The sequence below is a fragment of the Culex quinquefasciatus genome, chromosome 3, assembly GCF_015732765.1.
Source record: "Culex quinquefasciatus strain JHB chromosome 3, VPISU_Cqui_1.0_pri_paternal, whole genome shotgun sequence".
NCBI lineage: Eukaryota > Metazoa > Arthropoda > Insecta > Diptera > Culicidae > Culex > Culex quinquefasciatus.
Window position 1 is genome coordinate 45,945,226 of NC_051863.1, and position 19,401 is coordinate 45,964,626.

A 19,401-nucleotide genomic window follows, 5' to 3' on the forward strand; every position below is an offset into this window, starting at 1 on the left:
GATTTTTTTTGGAAAATATTCAAAACAAACCAAGTTAACAGCCAAATCAACGCAGAATTTCAGTTCAACTTGCTGATTTTTACACTGCGGTAGTTAGGCGGCAATAATCTCCTGTCCCTCACAGCGATGGAGAAACGTGATTTTATCTCGCAATAAGCAATATGAAATTGCTTCCAACTGCCGGCAACATGCACTTTGGCACATTAGTTAGTCACTCAGTTGAAAAATAAGCCCAAAACATGACGTTAATTTGCAAGCGCAATCAAAAAAACAAACGCGTCGAGTCACTTGACGTTTACACCTATTCAAATCGAAGGCTCAAGAAAACAGAGCGAGAAGCAAAGGCTTGGAGTGGGCCAGTGATGCCAGGAAACGTTCTCTATAAATGCCACTTTTCGTGAGAGTTCGCTTAAAATTTCGTCAAAAATGGCAGCACTAGGCAGACTCATAAGAGCGCTGGGAGAAAAAAAAGAACTAAGCTGAAAATAGAAAAATGGGTGGGACTCAGTGCATTCTCGTCAGATAAGCATACACTTGGGAAATATTTTTATTAAAGGGCTTGTAAAAGAAATAGAATAACTTTTAGTAAAAATCAAATTAAACAGAAATGTTCACAAAAGTTGCACTTCTGGTTGGTCTGCTTGGTTTTAGTAAATTTAATGGAACACTATAAGACTTAAAATGGGTATATTTCTTCTATGAATTCAATAATACACGACTGATTAGTCATCGTACTTAGGACAGGTCAGTTCTAAGCCATGTAAAATAAAGTGGGATCTACATAAAGAACCTTCTTTTTATTAACTTCGTATTACATCATTTTAAGATGACTCAAGAACAATAAAAGAACAACGTTTCAAATATAATTTATTCAAAACAAGCATTACCATTAGTGTACGCAGTATCGTTACTGTTCACTCCAACCAGCGTTGTCACATCCCGCCGCTCCAGGTACACCTCGGGATCTTTGGAAGTCTTCAGCAGTGCTTCAAACCGGAAGCGCAGATCCTCCAAGCTCCAGTGCGTCTTCAACTTGAAGTTTCGCAGCAAATGCACCAGAATGATCTTCATACTGATCATTGCGTAGCGGGATCCTTATCAAAAAGAATCTTTAAGTACGTAACTACCCATATATTTCAAAGTATTCTCACCGATACAATTCCTCGTGCCTCCACTGAACGGAATAAAAGCGAATGGATGCCTGCCGGCACTCCGTTCCGGCGAAAAGTTCTCCGGATCAAACCGGTCCGGATCCGAGCCCCAGATGTCCTTCCGGCGGTGGATATTGTAGATGCTGACAATCAGAATGTTTCCCTGCGGGACGCGAACTCCTTCCAGCTCGATGTCCTGCTTGGTCTGCCGCACAATGTGTGGCCCAATCGGGAACAGCCGCAGACACTCCTTGAGGAACATTTCCGTGTACTGGAGCTGTCTGAGCGATTCCGGGCTGAATTTTGTTTCGCTATCGGGGGGAAAGACGGTCACGATCTCCTGGTACACTTTCTCCTGCAAATCTTGGTAGAGTGCCAGCGAGAGTGCCACGTAGCCCATTTCCGTGCCGGAAGTGTCACTGCCCTGAAATTGAAAAGAAGTCATCGTGATCTTACGTTGACCTCGAGTTACAAAACACATACCGCTACAATCATCGTGTAAACGTTGTGGATGGTTTCGATGTCTTCGAATTTGCGACCTTCCAGGTCTTCCAGCAGCTGGTCTACGAAAATCTGCGGCTTGCGGTAGCCATCACACTCCGGGTCGCTTACTTCCGGTGCGGCGGCTTCCCGAGCTTTACGATCGATAGCATCTTGTAGGATCTGAAATGTTGAAACAATTGCCTAAATTAGTTATCATATCGACCAACATCCCAACCGCTCACCTCATTCCCGTACGTGTACGCCTCCGCTCGCAGCTTCACATCCTCCCGGTAATCACTAGTAAACCGGTACATCCAATCCTTGTACCAGTGGATCCGCACCAACCGTTTAGACGCCAGATGGAAGCCCTTCTGGATCAACGCCATCAGCCGATCGGCACCGCGGTTCTTGTTGATGTCCACCCCGATGGTCGTGGCCACCACCATCTCCAGCGTACAGCGCAGCATGCAGTCCGTAATGTTGAGGCTCACCCCGGCCGGAAAGGTGTCCAGCTTGCGCACCAGAGCCTGGGCGCACTTGTCAAACAGGGGGATGAAACCGTGCAGGATCTTCAGATTGAACGTTGGATTTAGCGATTTGCGCTGGCCCTTCCAGATGTCGTCTGTGAAATGTGAAGAAATCGATGTTGTAAGTCTGGTAAAATTATTTACCCCTTTCCGCCCAGAGCATAATCAAGTCTTTTTAACGGGCAAAAAAGAGCAAACCGCTCACAGAGCCAGTTCACTGAAAAGAGCGAACGACCCGTGGCTCTCAAAAACAGAAACGCGGTTCTATTTTAAACTCCGGTCTTTTGGAAGAACCGTTTCAAGATGGCATGATTTTTGTTATAAATATAATTTATAAAAATTCCAAAAAAAATGTAGTACTAAACTTTTGTTTGAGAATTGAAAATTCCAAGGGGTTTCCAGCATCAAGGATTACTGACCAGTCTAAATGGAATTACCAGGATTACTGGCAATATGTCATGAATTACTTTGATTCCCCAGAATTACTTGGGATTTCCAGAAACCACGCATAATTGCTCAAATTTATAAAAATAACTTGGAATTACTGCCTAGCTTCCAGCGTATTGAGAAAAGTCTTTGGAATTGGATCGAATGACAGCTGTCAAACGCACAAAACCACGTGCTTAGCAATAGTGCGTCCATCCCGGGAATTACCGGCACAAAATTCCCGGGATTTTTAATTGTTATACGTGAAAGTCCCGGAATTAAACAAATATCTTAATTAGCCTGGAAATTACATTAGTAATACAATTAATAAGTTTAAACTTTTCTAAAATTTTACATAAATTGGTACCGTCTAATTTGTTGTCATTTTTGTTATTTAGACATCTTAAAACAATTTTCAAGCTGTTTCAGTCATGTCATACAGAAATAAATAAAAGATAAATATTTATAAGATACTTATTTAATTTGAATTATAAATGTGGTGCATATAAAATTCAAGGCAAAACAGAGAACAGCAAAAACAGAGAACAGCAAAAATTTGTTTAAGCTATCTAAAAACTGCTATCCTTGTATAGATTAATATTAATAGTATTGAGATAATTCTATAAATTTAAAGCTTGAAAAACATAACAAATATAAAGAAAACATAGATTTTAAGACTTTTTCAACAACTTCCCGGGAATAAATGAATATTTTTCCCGTTTTCCTGTAAACTCAAAACCTGGGAAAATTGGACATCCTGCTTGTAAATCATTGAACAATTGGGTAAACATCAACATCAGTTTGACAACTAATTTTGGCGTTTGAGTGCATTTAAATTTAAAAGCACAACAAAGAACAAAAAAATCTTTAAACATATCTTAAAGTGCTATCCTTCTTTAGAATGATATTAATAGTATTGAGCTAATAGTATGATTTTAAAAACATAACAAATAAAAGGAAAACATAGATTTTATGACGTTTCCAGGGAATAAAAAATATATGTTTTCCCTTTTCCGAGAAACTCAAAACCCGGGAAAATTGAACGCCCTACTTGGAAATCATCGAATAATGGGATAAATATCAACATCAGTTTGACAACTGATTTTGACGATTGAGTGTTTTTCATCCGAATAGCAATAGCAGAGAGCATCCAAATTTGCGGACATTCCGAATCCGCTCTGTAATTCTTACAACCATAAAAGGCATCAAGCAAAATGCATTCTGCCGATTTACCTTTAAAGAATTACTAGTAGTTACTTGAATTGATGGGAAATACACGAATTACTGAGTAACTATGGAATTACTCGAATTACTACGGAATTGCGGAGTTATTCTGGAATTACTGAATTACTTACTCAAAATCCGAATGATCCCATACTAGCTATAACTTTGGGTTTTTTACAAGAAAATTAATAGGCAATAAATAGAATCATGAAAGGTTACCGAAATTATCTTTTTAAAAGTTATTTTTTATTATTTTATTATTTTCTGAAGTACGTTTTCACAAACAACAATGATGGAATTACCAGGATTACTGAGATTATTAGGAATTACCAGGATTACTCTGGAATTACTCAGTAAATCTGGAATTACAGAATTACTTGCTCAAATTCCAAGTAATTCTGGATTAGTGACCAGTCTGACACGATGCTGGAAACCCCAAAAATTAGCGCGTGTTAGGCAATTTTATTGCAAATTTACTAAACTTTTCGAAAAAAAACATATTTTCAGTAATGGATAATCATAAACACTATTTTAAATAATCGAAAAACTTGAATTTTCAAAAAGATGCGTAAAAAATCAAAAATCAAAAAAAAAAAACAATTTTGGGAAATTGAGTTTTTATGTGAAAAAAAAGTAAATTTCAAAATCAGAACAAAACCGTGTACCTATTAATTCTGAATAGTGTTCATCGATACCTACAACTCTGACACCAATTTGATCAAAAAATGTCATCAAAAGTTATAGATTTTCAAATATTTACGTACAGCCATCAAATTCTGCATTTTTGTATGACCTAATCTCACCCCGAACCCAATGTCACCCCTGATAACGGTACCATTTTTGCATGGACAGCTGTCAAAATTATATGGAGCCTTGTATGGGTGAGCCAATGACACAAAATAGCTTCTTTGGTCATAGGGAAGGACCCCACAAAGTTTGAACCAAATCAACAAATATAAATAAAACCCATTTCTGGTTTTGGTGAAGATTTGCTCAGTACTAAAAATCCATATTTTTGCAGTTTCGTCGTGAAACTACTTACTTTTCCTGTCATTCTTGAACTACGAAAAAGCCTACTTTTCTGTACCAAAAATAACATAATCGAATAGTAACACTTTTCAACATAAATGCTGAAAAGTTCTACTTTTCAGCACTGAAATGGGTGCTGAAAAGTAGAACTTTTCAGCACTCGGTGAACCTCGTTGGATAAATGTACGACTCGTGGTGAAAAAATCCTATTTTTGCAACTTGTTGCATAAACTACTATGTATTTTCAGGAACTTTTCTCAGTAATTTTGAAACATTTTGTGGTTACTCAATTAGCCATTACAAATTTTATTTCAAGCCTTTGTCCCGCCCTATTAAAAACTTTCCTGAAAATCAAAAGCTTGCCTGAATTTTTTATTTTCATAGGAAAAAAATTCTTGAAAATTATTCAGAATACATTGCAGAATGGTTACTCATGCATTTCTGATCAAATACAGATTTTGTAATCTTTTAACATATTTTGAATGTTGAGATCACAGACGAATACTTCTAGAAAAAAAATGTCATGAATTCATTGATATTTTTTATAATTTACTATGCTTAATTGAAATGTTGTATAAAGCATATTATGATACTAGTCGCCAAAATTTTTTTGAAACTCAAACTTAAAGTTAAAAAAATATTTATTTAATACAAAAACATTGCATTAAACCTAATCATTTTGATTGAAAATATCGTATACAAAAAAATCTAAGTAAAATGGACATTTTCTTTTATTTTCGTTTTTTTTTATTTTGAATATAAAGTTGGCCATACTATGTGTATTATAAAAAAAATGGAAATTTATGCCACAGATAAGGATAAAAAACAAGTCTAAAAAATTGTATAAAAACACATACGAAATCCAGCTCAAAACACGATTTTTCAAGTTCATTTTAATCGATCTTCTCTAATCTAAATGAAACTCTGTAGGCATGTTATCATAGGCTCATATAAAATTTTTTTAGAGAATGTCAAAGACAAACTTTTGAAAAAATTTCGAGGATTCTGGTAAAAATATTTACGAGAATTAAAAACCTCAATGGCCAAAAATCACCAATAAATGGTCCAAACTGCTGTAACAAAGATTGGATTTACGACCATGGTCAATATGGAGACATTTATTTAAAATTGTCTGACGAATCAATTCCCGCAAAGACAACTTTTTTAAAAAAATCGGTTTTAACAAACGATAAATGATTTTATTATTGTCCATCCTGCATTCTAAGGCTAATTCCACAAACAAAATTTTGTGCTCACTTTCAAATTTTACTATAAAGCCTTAGAATCAAGTGATTTTTTTTTCAGAATGGTCGTGAAATTTCCTACAAGTTTGTCTTCAACCACTTTTTGAGACGATGTAACGGGTTTGAGATACAGCGACATTAAAATTTCTCAAACATCATTCTCCAGTGCAACTGGCTCAACATACGCAAAATGGCTTAGATGGACCTTGAACATTGAAATCGGAAAGAATTAGGTAAACCCAGTTCCCTATTTGGCATGGAATTGCTGTAGAACGTTTGCAAAAGATATGACAATTTTTCATAAATTCTGATACACAGATTTCTAATTTAGCTCCTTCGATTATGTTGATTCACTGCACTGTTTTGTATTTCACATTTTAACCACCCATGTCACATTTGAGAAAAAAAAATCAGTCTCTTAACCACTATTTAACAGTCCAAATGTTTTCCTCAAAAATCACTCACAATGCGCCGCAAACAGTCCATAGTCCAGCTTGAAGAAATCGTACAGGAACGGCTTCTCGAGACACTCGGTGCTGGTGAGAATTTTCTGCGCCACTTCCGGCTCGTTGGTGACCAGCATCGGATACCCGAGCACCACAAATTTAAACAACCGAGCCGGATGTGCAAAGGCTCGAGCAATATTCACGAACCGCTGCTCGTCGGACTTCCCCACGAAGAGTAGTGCATTTCCGATCACCGGATGGTACGGCTGAACTGGTGGCAACCGGCTGGCGAAAGATTTACTCCGCAGATACAACAGCAGCCCCAACCCGGCGGCTACCATCAGGAGCAGGATAAGCTCCACGAGGACCATGTTCAGGCACGTAACCGGACACACTTGCAACGTAACACTCGACCTGGAACGGACTGGTTCGGACAGTGGCGTGGCGAGAGATTTTATTGTTTCTTCTCGTATAGAACAAACCCGATCTCCCCGATCAGTGTGCTCCGGTATCAGCAGCTTTCAAAGACTTTAATTGACGGATAGAGCCGACAATTACCCTGATCTTGTTCTTGACGCGATAGACACTCGGGTACGGGACTGAGTGAGGAGCGCCAACCGGCACGTGCCCCTCCCCGGGTCGCAACCCCCGGTTGAATGTCAAGAACGCGATATGGTAGATGTTGGCGGTGTGTCTGTGGAGTAAGTCACACCATAAGCATATTTTTTGCCTCTTCAATTTTGGCTGCACCTCCCAGACAACACAAAACCTCCGCGACGAGAAGAGAAGGTGTTATGGGCTTTCTCTAGCATACTGTTGGGTTGTTCGAAATGATTCAAGAGTTGTAAGAGCTAGATAACCTTAGTGAAGCAACATGTCTGATGCACTTATTAATGGGCTGGGTATAGAGGGTGACGAGCGGGAATTCCCGGGAAATCGACAATTTTTGGGCCTCTCGATTCCCGGGAAATTTGGTCGAGAATCCCGGGAAATTTTCTACTTATAAATATGGAAGCAAAATGTTATAAACTAATCAGAAAAACATTTAAAAATTCGAAATGGTTTAGAACATTGGATGTTCAATGTTCAAGTTCGAATAAACCTATGCTTCTCTAATCTTGTTTTTCAGAAAGTGTAAATTTTAACTTGTCGAAAATTCCAAGAACCATAATTGAGAGAAGCCCAAAAAAATGTGGAGCCATAAATTTACCTTAAACTGCCCACCATTGAAAAAACGGCTAATATCCACTTTTGCCAAAAACGAAATGTTAGCACTAGGTGATAGAGGATGTTCCAACGCATCTTCTGGAACTAGAATTTCACTGAAATAGTGTTTAGACTTGGCTGCCGATGCGAAAAACCAAACGGCTAATATGCCACTCTTATGGGAAATTGCCTTGTCGGAGATTTTGTGACAAACACTAAAACGCGTTTTTCTCGGAATACTTGATTTGGCATAATAGCCGAATTTTCAATTATGGGCAGTAAAGTAGCAGTTACATCTCAGAAATGAAATACAGTCCAGACTCGATTATCCGAAGTTTCGATTATCCAAAGTTCGATTATCCGAAGGTTTGTATGGGACTTCGGATAATCAGATCACGAACAAAAAAAATGTTTTTTCGTGTTCGTGTTCGAGTTCTGCAACAACACTTAAGTCAAATTTGAATCTTGAGTTTAAAAATTTCCTAATAATCTTAGAGTAGTTTGGAGTAGTTTAAAGCTCAAAAATCAAAAATAAGAGATTCGAGATTCGATTATCTGAAGTTTCATTTATTCGAAGTGAAATTTTGTTGTTTAAAGTTTTTTTTGTTAAATTATTTTTATTTCGACGTCGTCGTGCTATCTTGTCGCACCCGCCATTTTGACGTTCCGAGAAAAACGCGTTTTAATGTTTGACCATGAATATTCAAAAACGAGACCACGCCATGTAAACAAAAACAAACACGTTTTGTTTGGCTCACCATTCTGTGCATTGTCCCAAAGTTTGGTTGAAGTTGGTTGCTGGAGTCCCGAGTTATAATTAAAAATGTTTACGGTAGTCTAGCTTGTACGTGCGACAAACGCATCCTGACTTTCCTGGCCTGAAATCACTTTGGCCTTTTGTCGCACTTACATCAATTTTCATGGAGTGACAAGATAGCACGACAAGATTGAAACTGCTTTCATATGTAAAGTGACAAAAATGCACGGAGTTTTTTCGGTTTTTGTTGAATATCTCAGGATTGAAATCGAATTTTGAGGATCTGTGAAGGTCAAAAGGTGAGGCATTGTGAGCTGCACAAAATGGCGTTCTTATCTCAATTTGGCCCAAAATGCACGTACGACAAGTTAGCACGATGACGACGATTTGTTTTTTTCTAAGAGGGAACACCCTTTTCAATAATTTCAATTTCCATATCCTCATTAAGTCATTTTGTGTTTCTGTTTAACCTCAATATTAGATTATATATTAGAAGAAAAAACTATAGCATTCTGTAAAGATTGTCTTAATCTTTGTTAAGGTCCGATATCAAATTTTGTGAACATTCGCATTTCCTGATAAATGTAAATATTTCTTCAATGAATATTTCCAGTTTACCTTAAAAAGAAAAAAAAACAAGTTCAAATAGTTGTTTTGAGTCGTTATGTATCATATTGCAAAAATCTCGATACTGGGAAATTATATATTTGCTTTTTTTAACTTCACGAGAATCTAATAACAAGTTCATGCATCAAGCTTGTGCAACTTTTGAAAAATCACTCTGTGCGAAATAAGATTCGTAAAATTTTAAACTGCAATTTTGAGTCCCCAAAAGCTCAAAAAACGATCTTGTATTTACAGATTCTAAGAAAAATTCTAAAGGTTGAACTAGTTCCTTAAAATAATGAGGCTTCTTAAATTAACATTTCTTTGAATAAGTGTGAATTAATTGTATCTGAATTTATTGAAAAGAAACAAATTTATGACCTTTTCTTTTAAAATCATTGGCACTATTGGCATAGTAAAAAAAATCCCGGGTTCCGGGAATTCCCGGGAAATGGCCAAATTCAACTCTCGATTCCCGGGAAATTGGAAATCTCGAGAATCGTCACTCTCTAGCTGGGTATGCTCTTTTGGTCAAGTAGACTCAAAGTTTAACCAGAAGCTGTTCGTCAAAGCGGTTATTATTTTTTGAATATTGGCTAGAATATGGATCTTCGAAAAATAGAATGATTTTCGGGGCTACAGATCGCATTACGTTTTCAATTTTTGGAAAAAAAAATGTCAGATTTGTCAGTTCAGATAGTCTAAATAATATTATGTCTTGAAAAAATAGACAATTTGTTACACAAAATCCCAATGATTTGAATATTTCCTAAGTAAATTTTTAGTTCGATACCTTCTTTACTCGTCTCTCTCAGACACATACTACCATTTGTTTTGTTTTGATTGTGTACTTTGTAAAATCAACGAGGTGCACACTAAAAATTTGGGGTTATTTTTTTAAATTTTGTTGTTGTTATTTTTTTGCTATTTTGTAGTCATTTTATAGTAATTTTGTAGTTATTTAGTAGTAATTTTGTGGTTTTGTAGTAATTTGGTAGTTATTTTGTTGTAATTTTGTTGTAATTTTTATGTAATTTTGTAGAAACTTTGTAGTAATTTTATAGTACCGTAAACCGCGGTGACGTTGATAAGATTTCAATTTGTTTTTGGAATATTTTCCAACAGGTAAGGTTATTATTTTTAAAACATGTACTGGGGTAGACAACACAAAGTCCATGCGCTGTTTTGGACAAAAAAATTTCTAAAGTGTTTAGAAAAATAATAACGTTAAAAAATCTTAGTTTAAATTCCGGGGTGATTTTGATAGTTATAGTTTTTCTTGATAAAATAATATTTAAGATGTAAAAACTTTATTTTCACGTCAAATATACCATCACTAAAAAAGCTTATATAGTTTTGAAGAAAAAAAATCAATGTTTATATTTAGTTAACTATGATTATAAGCTTTTCAACAATATATACAGCCATTTAACGTCAAACAGGAAGTCTCCAAATCAAAAGTGCTCCGTTTTGGCTCAAATTTGGAGTGGGGGTTCTTTGGCCCAAATAATTAGACCCGTATTTTTTTGTTCGGCGATTAGGGTGGTCCTATCCGAAATAGGGTGATCCAAAAAATTGCGTTTTTCGACGATTTTCGCAAAAACCACATTTTTCAAAAAATCATATCTCCGGAACGGCTGAACCAATTTTGGAACGCCACAATTCGAAAGAAAGGTTATTAGTTGGGCTTTTTAGGAAAGATGTGTTGAGGTCCAAAAAAACTAGCTGAATATTTGAAAAGGTCATATGAAAATTTCATTTGCCGATTTCAAGGTCTCGGGACCAAAGAGCCTATGTCTGAAAATATTTTTCCCTGATTCCTTGTAATATTTTACATAACATATCAAAAAATTGCGAATATCCATTAACACGTTTCGGAGATATGATTTTTTGAACATAAAAACTGTTGTAACTGCGTTGTAATTTGTTGTAATTTGTTGTTATTTGTTGAAATTTGTTGTAATTATGTTGCAATTTTTGTTGTAATTTTTTGTTATTTTATTGTTATTTTGATGTAATTTTATTATATTTTTTGTATGTTTTGTGTTATTTTGTTCTCATTTTGTTTTAATTTTGTTATAATGCTGTTGTAATTTTGAATTTTATTGTATTTTTTGTTATAATTTTGTTTTAATTTTTTTATAATGTTGTTGTAATTTTGTAGTCAGTTTATAGTTTTTTGTTGTAATTCTTTTGTATTTTGGTAGCAATTTTGTAGTTATTTTAAAGTAGTTTTGCTGTAACTTTTTTGTAATCTTGTTTTATTTATTTTTTTGTAATTTTGTTGTAGTTTTGTTGTAATTTTGTTGTCATTTTGTTGTAATTTTGCTGTGATTTAATGGTAGTTTTGAAGTAATTTTAATGTTATTTTGCTGTATTTTTTGTGTAATTTTGTAGTCAGTTTAAAATAATTTTGTTGCTATTTTATTGTTATTTGAGGTAATGTTGAGGTCATTTGATGTTTTTTTTTGTTGTTATTTTGTATTTTTGTTTTTTTACTTGTCTAAAATAGTATGATTCACAAATTACCAAAGCCTGAAGTTGCTCTGTTAATAAGTTAATTTACGTTCATTTGATTATTTGTAGGGTTAGTGAAATTTCACGATTTCGCGGACAGCGTGAAATCCGCGAAATTTGTATTTTTCCGCTAAATCCCGTGAAATGTTATGTTTGTGTGGAACTGTAACGATTTTTTTTTTCAAAATATTCTATCAAACTCAAATAAGAATAAAAATAATCTTAAGAACTACTGTAGAATTAAACGAATGAGTACCCTTATTCAATTACTAATATGGGTTAATGAATTTTGAAGATTTCGTGGATGGTTTGAAATTCTTGAAATTTATCAATTTTGTCAAATCATTTTTTAAAATATCATCATAATAAATATTTCAATCATTAAGACTATTTGGGTAATTTTTATTGGTTTGAAGAATTGTTCGGATTTTTCAGTTTTTTGAGAAACTAACTTTATTTAGTTATATTTTAATTCACTGTAGTAAAAAAATACTACTATTTTATTTGAAAGGTATAATTTCAAAAGAAACTAAAAGAATTAAGCATTGTTTTATTCAAAATAAAATAAAGAGTTTTTTTTTAACTTTGAAATCGCCTTTTAAAAATATTTCATATTTTTTTGTGAGTCCTGTTAATTTCAACGATTTAAGTCTGTTCTTTTTTGTATAAAAAATTTAGATTTCGAGGCCAGTTTTATTATTTTTGCCTATTAAATTAAGTTTATGAAATGAGAGATGTAAGCCTTGAAAAAAAATTTGAATGAAAACCTTTAAAAATATTTTGAATGGGCTAATTGTCGCAGAAAACTCAAACTATTTTACTAATTTTGGCTAAACAAGATTGTTGAATCTTACTTTGATATGAAATTTAATAAAATGTAAACTTTTTGCTTCATTAGTCGAATATAAAACAGCAGTTCAATAAATGAAAATACGCATGACCTACATTTTGATTCAAAATATAAATAGAGCCCATCCATAAACCAGTTGGAAACTTTTTTGATAATTAGAAGATTAGTTTGTGGGTCACGTTCAAATTTAGTGAGGATTGTTTTTTTTTGTTTATTGAAGAATAATTTATAATAAAGCACAAAAAGTGGTTTTTGTGATTTAAACATAAGATTTTGAGAGTAATTTTATCATTTTTCACGTTCCGCGAAATTTGCGTGAAATTTGGTGATTTGAAATTGAGGTCCCCGTGAAATTTGCTATTTTCGAGCGTGAAAAATCACTAAGCCTAATTATTTGTATGGTAGAAAGTTTTATCTTGTAAATGGCCTTGATTTTTAAAAACAAACATTGGAATTAAACAAGTCATTCGAAAAAAACCTCGTTTTGAGACATCGTCCCAATCTCACTTTCCCGCGAATCCCGTGATAATCGGTTATGAATTAACTGGAAACCACGCGCATTCCATGAATGGATCCTACTGGATAACTATACCTGCTGTACGGCCAGGGTCATGATTTGAATTCTAAACGGCTACGCTAGTGGAGACTGCATGGACATACACGAGGTAGACCCTAATTATAGGGGACAGCAGCCAGCAGCGGCAGCTGATCCTCTATTAGTGCACGCAGTTTTAACCGGAATATCCGATGTGGTGGCGTGCATTTTAAGTATAGATTCTGGATCAACTGGTCGAGCTACTTTCCAGTCAAATGGAGCAACCTTGATTGATAGCTGACGGGGCCACGTCTCGTGAGTCGTGGTTTATGAGTGGAATGTGTTGCGTAATGTGTCGATTAAAAGTGAGAAGCAAGATTTTTTGCTCCAGAAAGGGGTTTCTTTGTACCTTTTCATGAATACTCAAAATTGCAAAAGGCTAACATAGAAAATATTGCATCCATTACTATTTCAATATTCACCGTCTTCATCGAATCCAGAACAGAGATGTAACTTTGTATTTACAATAACCTTATTATTTGACGATGCCGTGAAGGTACTATTGAGTAAACTCTGAAAAAAAGCAAATCATTGACATTTCGAATCGTCCAAAGAAAGGATGGTTAGTATCACTTAGCGTCGATTAGCTAATTTTTGGTAAGCAACGACTCCGAACTGATCGAAGATCAGTTCCAGTCCATCACTCGACGTGATCACTTCCAGTGCCAAAAATAATGTGGCCCATTTTGTTGCTGATCATTCTAGCACTACTTGGTGTCCTTTCGATCGCCCGTAGGAGTAGCATCTGGACCGTGTTCAGGAAGGATGACATTCAGCGCTTTGGATCCGTCGTCGGAATGTTCCGCAACAACGATCGGCTGTTCCGGATCAGCTACGGTCCGGTGAAGCTTCTCGGGACGTGCCATCCGGACGTGATTCAGCAGATTTTGACCAATCCAGGCTGCGTGGAAAGGCCTTTCTTTTACCGCTTTACGGGGCTCGAGCAGGGACTGTTGAGTGCTAGACGTGAGCGATGATGAGGGCTTCTTAGAGTTCAAAGTGATATTTGAAACGTCTGTTTGTCCGCAGATCAACAGTGGAAGATCCAACGGAGGGCGTTGAATCCGACGTTCAACCTGAAGATCCTCAACAGCTTCATACCGATCTTTGAAACGTGTAGTCGTAAGATGGTGGAAGAGTTGAAGGGGATGGAGAGTGGATCCACGGTGAATATCCTGCACCACGTTTCAAAGTGTACGCTGGAAATGGTTTTTGGAACTACGATTGGGATGGATGTACTGCAGAGGGATGATACCGATGAAGTGTTGGGATACATTGAGAGGTCAGCGCTAGTGCTTTAGTGTTATTCTGGTGGTATCATTAACAAACGTTATTTCAGATTGTTCAACTTGGTATCTAGAAGAATGCTTAGTGCACATCTCTACTTTGATTGGATTTATCGATTTACTAAGGATTACAGGGAAGACCAAAGACTAAGAAAGATTTGCATGGAAAAAGCGAATGAGGTATAAAACTGTGTGGTCAGAGTTAATCATTCTCTTAGTTCTTGTTTTAATAACTGCTCCTCTTCTTTTACTGTAACTACCAACAATCCTCGTAGATTATTAATCAACAAAAGAAAAACATAATGAATCAGATAGATATTAACGGAAACCTTGAAACCAATGCTGAAGATCACTACAACAAACCAGAGATTTTCATTGTGAAGTTACTATCGGAAACTTTTGATGGGAAGACCTTTAGTGACGAAGAAATCTTTCACAACGCGTACACCATTATTGTAGCGGTAATTCTTCTAACTTTCTCAAAATCTCAATAATTTTTAAAACTAATCCATCCAACCTTAAAAAGGGCAACGACACTTCCGCACTCACCGTCGCGTCCTGCTGCCTATTCCTGGCTATGTACCCCACAATCCAGGACAAAGTTCACTCGGAAATCGCCCAGATCTTCCCATCGAAACACTCCCCAATCAACCCTGACGACCTGAAGCAGCTGGTGTACCTCGAGATGGTAATCAAGGAAACGCTCCGACTTTGCCCGGTAGCACCAAACATTGCCCGGGAAGCGCTTCAGGACGTTCTGGTTGATGGAACAGTCGTTCCCAAAGGTACCATCATGCTGATGTCCTTCTACGCGCTTCACCGTCGAATCGATATTTGGGGAGACACGGCAGAAGAGTTCGACCCGGAGAACTTCGATCAGGATCGGGCCAAGTCACGGCATCCCTTTGGATATCTGCCGTTTAGTGGTGGTTCTCGGAACTGCATCGGTATGAAACTCGACAAAAAATGCAACCACCATCTGACGAACCCACTCTCCGCAGGCTGGCGGTACGCGATGATGAGCGTCAAGATCATGCTGGTACATCTGGTGCGCGAGTTCAAGCTTAGCACGAAGCTAACGCGTCAGGACCTGCGATACCGTTTCGATATGACGCTGAAGCTGGCCATCGAACATCTGGTGCAACTCGAGAGGCGATAATTACTCAGTCAGCTTTTTGTGTGTGATGTATCTCATAACTTGTGATTAAAACGGTGTTTTCAACAATTTATTCTGTTATTATTTACAAGATGTTTTAATTTTGCTAGAAAAACTCTCCTTCAAATGAATTGTTCAAATTGCAGATCATCAACGAACGTAGGCAACTTCTTTTGGAAGATGAATACAACTCACAAGACGATTCAGACTCGGAGGATATCTGCGAACAATTGCCGACTATCATCGATCAACTTCTGCGCGAATCTGTTGATGGAAAACCGTTTACCAACGCTGAAATTGCCGACAATGCCTACACCATCATTCTTGGCGTAAGTTGACGATGCATTAGGATTAAAATTTAAATCTCTAAATCTTTAAATCTTTAAATCTTTAAATCTTTAAATCTTTAAATCTTTAAATCTTTAAATCTTTAAATCTTTAAATCTTTAAATCTTTAAATCTTTAAATCTTTAAATCTTTAAATCTTTAAATCTTTAAATCTTTAAATCTTTAAATCTTTAAATCTTTAAATCTTTAAATCTTTAAATCTTTAAATCTTTAAATCTTTAAATCTTTAAATCTTTAAATCTTTAAATCTTTAAATCTTTAAATCTTTAAATCTTTAAATCTTTAAATCTTTAAATCTTTAAATCTTTAAATCTTTAAATCTTTAAATCTTTAAATCTTTAAATCTTTAAATCTTTAAATCTTTAAATCTTTAAATCTTTAAATCTTTAAATCTTTAAATCTTTAAATCTTTAAATCTTTAAATCTTTAAATCTTTAAATCTTTAAATCTTTAAATCTTTAAATCTTTAAATCTTTAAATCTTTAAATCTTTAAATCTTTAAATCTTTAAATCTTTAAATCTTTAAATCTTTAAATCTTTAAATCTTTAAATCTTTAAATCTTTAAATCTTTAAATCTTTAAATCTTTAAATCTTTAAATCTTTAAATCTTTAAATCTTTAAATCTTTAAATCTTTAAATCTTTAAATCTTTAAATCTTTAAATCTTTAAATCTTTAAATCTTTAAATCTTTAAATCTTTAAATCTTTAAATCTTTAAATCTTTAAATCTTTAAATCTTTAAATCTTTAAATCTTTAAATCTTTAAATCTTTAAATCTTTAAATCTTTAAATCTTTAAATCTTTAAATCTTTAAATCTTTAAATCTTTAAATCTTTAAATCTTTAAATCTTTAAATCTTTAAATCTTTAAATCTTTAAATCTTTAAATCTTTAAATCTTGAAATCTTGAAATCTTGAAATCTTTAAATCTTTAAATCTTTAAATCTTTAAATCTTTAAATCTTGAAATCTTGAAATCTTTAAATCTTTAAATCTTTAAATCTTTAAATCTTTAAATCTTTAAATCTTTAAATCTTTAAATCTTTAAATCTTTAAATCTTTAAATCTTTAAATCTTTAAATCTTTAAATCTTTAAATCTTTAAATCTTTAAATCTTTAAATCTTTAAATCTTTAAATCTTTAAATCTTTAAATCTTTAAATCTTTAAATCTTTAAATCTTTAAATCTTTAAATCTTTAAATCTTTAAATCTTTAAATCTTTAAATCTTTAAATCTTTAAATCTTTAAATCTTTAAATCTTTAAATCTTTAAATCTTTAAATCTTTAAATCTTTAAATCTTTAAATCTTTAAATCTTTAAATCTTTAAATCTTTAAATCTTTAAATCTTTAAATCTTTAAATCTTTAAATCTTTAAATCTTTAAATCTTTAAATCTTTAAATCTTTAAATCTTTAAATCTTTAAATCTTTAAATCTTTAAATCTTTAAATCTTTAAATCTTTAAATCTTTAAATCTTTAAATCTTTAAATCTTTAAATCTTTAAATCTTTAAATCTTTAAATCTTTAAATAAATCCATAATTGAAAATTGAACAGAATATAAATTTTGAAATTGAATTTGCTGCAAAATGTACTCTTGTTATTTTTGACTTCAATTTGAACTTTGAAAACGATTTTTTTTTAATTTTACTCCTTAAATTCGAAAACTAACTAATTTATTCAAAAAGATAAATGCTTAAAATAATGAAGATTTATTCAAACAAAGATAGATACACTAACTTAAACACAAATAGACAAGAAGAACAAGGTTAATTATTCATGTATACTTTTTTTTAAATAAAAAAAAATAGCAAATCATTTTAAAAGCAAAAGTTAATTAAGAATCAAGGTCAAAGTATTTAATACTTTTAAAAGTTTCATATTTAACCATCAAAGTATAAAATGTAATTGCTGAATCATAAATTTTTAATAAAATGGCTTTATCCAGTTTTAAAAGAATCTAATCTTTTAACTTTTTATCAAATACTTTCAAAACAATTCTCATCATACCGATTTTTTTTAAGTTGTTTAAGTATGGTCACGTTATGATATTTTAAAAAATATATTTTTAATCAAAGAAGTTTTTTTAAGGTTACTTGGATGATGACTGAATTAACAAAAGTACATTTCGAATGAAATTTTTATTTCACATCTAAAAAATAAAATTAAATAAATATTCAAAATTGAATTTGAAAACAAATTTTACCAAGTTTTTTTTCACATTTTATTCTTATTTTTGGTTATCTTTTAATTAACAAAAATATTTTTTGCTGAAAAGAACTCCAACTCTGTTATGTACTTCAAAAGAACTTATTGTTACTTGATCATTCAGCAACGAAATCAAATAGAATTTAATTGAAATTGGAAAAAACAAATGGTTTTGGAACTTGAAATGGCATATTTTTTCTTCAAAATCGATTCAAACAATAGAAGTCATTGTTACCAATCTCACTTGTGATGCCAATAAAAAAAAACTAAAAAAATCCACAAAATCTTGTTGCTTGTTGGAGCAACTTGTTGGAAAAAAAAAACTACGAATTCTAGAAGAAAAAGCACGTTTGATTGCCGAGTAGAGGATTTGATTCTACACAAATAATTTTGCTAAATAATTGGCGCAAGAAGCTGAAATTGAGAGTTAAAGTACCATTGAACCAATATTAATTGACAGAATGGAATGCATATCTTTCACCTTCAAAGTTGGAAAAATCAATCAAAATTTATGAGATAAATATCGCAAAGAATCTTCAAAAATCTTTTCTTTCTTTTCAGGGAAACGAACCTACAGCCTTTTCAGTAGCAAACGCCTGCCTATTTCTAGCCCTCTACCCCCGGGTCCAACAGAAACTTTACTCCGAAATTGCTCAAATCATCCCGGACAAATCGTGCAACATCACCCAGCAAACCCTGCAAGACCTCCCCTACCTCGACATGGTGCTGAAGGAAACACTCCGACTCTGTCCGACAATCCCGAACATTGCACGAGAAACCATCCGAACCGTGTCCATCGACGGACGGCGGATCCCAGCGGGCACCATGTTCCTGATCTCGTTCTACGCCCTGCATCGCCGAGCGGATTTGTGGGGTGACACCGTAACCGACTTCGATCCGCAACGATTCCATCCAGATTGCGGTTACCAACGACATCCCTTTGGATATCTACCGTTCAGTGGGGGAGCGAGGAATTGTATTGGTAATGCTTTGAAATCTTCGATTCGATGATCACCTTCTGAGATAAAACTTCAAACTTCTAGGTTGGCAGTACGCCCAAATCAGCGTGAAGATCGCGTTGATCCGCTTGGTGCGAGAGTTCAAACTTTCAACCGGGCTAAAACGGCGCGACCTGCGGTTCAAGTTTGATCTAACCTTGAAGTTGGCGTTTGAACATCTGATTCAGCTCGATCGACGCGACTAGATGAAAGTGACAGACCCGTGAATGACACCTACTTCCTTGCGATTAGTATGCTTATTGTCTAAGGCGCTGATTGTAGGCTAAGGTGCCGATTAGCATCTCATGACTGCTTAATTAGTACTTGCAATCGCTCTGTAGTTGAGGG

The 19,401-nt window shown here is 34.2% G+C and overlaps 3 protein-coding genes across 3 annotated transcripts; 2 read left to right on the forward strand and 1 right to left on the reverse strand.

The window, feature by feature from the left end:
- Window positions 1-776: 776 nt before the first annotated feature.
- On the reverse strand, window positions 777-6,978 carry LOC6044706 (cytochrome P450 4c21). Its single transcript, XM_038262530.1, has 5 exons — window positions 6,550-6,978; window positions 1,877-2,256; window positions 1,635-1,814; window positions 1,152-1,575; window positions 777-1,094 (listed from the first exon to the last, which is right to left on the reverse strand). Exons 1-5 carry the CDS (start codon window positions 6,899-6,901, stop codon window positions 868-870), a joined length of 1,563 nt encoding a protein of 520 aa, XP_038118458.1. The 5' UTR covers window positions 6,902-6,978; the 3' UTR covers window positions 777-867.
- Window positions 6,979-13,724: 6,746 nt separating this feature from the next.
- Window positions 13,725-15,572, forward strand: LOC119769579 (cytochrome P450 4V2-like). The gene is made up of 6 exons (XM_038262533.1): window positions 13,725-14,027; window positions 14,091-14,343; window positions 14,401-14,527; window positions 14,623-14,808; window positions 14,874-15,294; window positions 15,349-15,572. The coding sequence occupies exons 1-6, from the start codon at window positions 13,736-13,738 to the stop codon at window positions 15,504-15,506; spliced, it is 1,437 nt and encodes a 478-aa protein (XP_038118461.1). The 5' UTR covers window positions 13,725-13,735; the 3' UTR covers window positions 15,507-15,572.
- Window positions 15,573-18,516: 2,944 nt separating this feature from the next.
- Window positions 18,517-19,259, forward strand: LOC6044705 (probable cytochrome P450 313a2). Its single transcript, XM_038260771.1, has 3 exons — window positions 18,517-18,543; window positions 18,617-19,037; window positions 19,099-19,259. Exons 1-3 carry the CDS (start codon window positions 18,517-18,519, stop codon window positions 19,257-19,259), a joined length of 609 nt encoding a protein of 202 aa, XP_038116699.1.
- Window positions 19,260-19,401: the final 142 nt, after the last annotated feature.

Excerpts from the sequence above, each read along its gene's own strand:
- LOC6044706 (XM_038262530.1), bottom strand. The coding sequence starts at position 6,901 with ATGGTCCTCGTGGAGCTTATCCTGCTCCTGATGGTAGCCGCCGGGTTG. Across the intron at positions 2,257-6,549 it reads TGGACTGTTTGCGGCGCATT|ACGACATCTGGAAGGGCCAG; the intron begins GTGAGTGATTTT and ends CACATTTCACAG. Across the intron at positions 1,576-1,634 it reads TTTACACGATGATTGTAGCG|GGCAGTGACACTTCCGGCAC; the intron begins GTATGTGTTTTG and ends TTTCAATTTCAG.
- LOC119769579 (XM_038262533.1), top strand. The coding sequence starts at position 13,736 with ATGTGGCCCATTTTGTTGCTGATCATTCTAGCACTACTTGGTGTCCTT. Across the intron at positions 14,028-14,090 it reads GGGACTGTTGAGTGCTAGAC|ATCAACAGTGGAAGATCCAA; the intron begins GTGAGCGATGAT and ends GTTTGTCCGCAG. Across the intron at positions 14,528-14,622 it reads GCATGGAAAAAGCGAATGAG|ATTATTAATCAACAAAAGAA; the intron begins GTATAAAACTGT and ends CAATCCTCGTAG.
- LOC6044705 (XM_038260771.1), top strand. The coding sequence starts at position 18,517 with ATGGAATGCATATCTTTCACCTTCAAA. Across the intron at positions 18,544-18,616 it reads GCATATCTTTCACCTTCAAA|GGAAACGAACCTACAGCCTT; the intron begins GTTGGAAAAATC and ends CTTTCTTTTCAG. Across the intron at positions 19,038-19,098 it reads GGGAGCGAGGAATTGTATTG|GTTGGCAGTACGCCCAAATC; the intron begins GTAATGCTTTGA and ends TCAAACTTCTAG.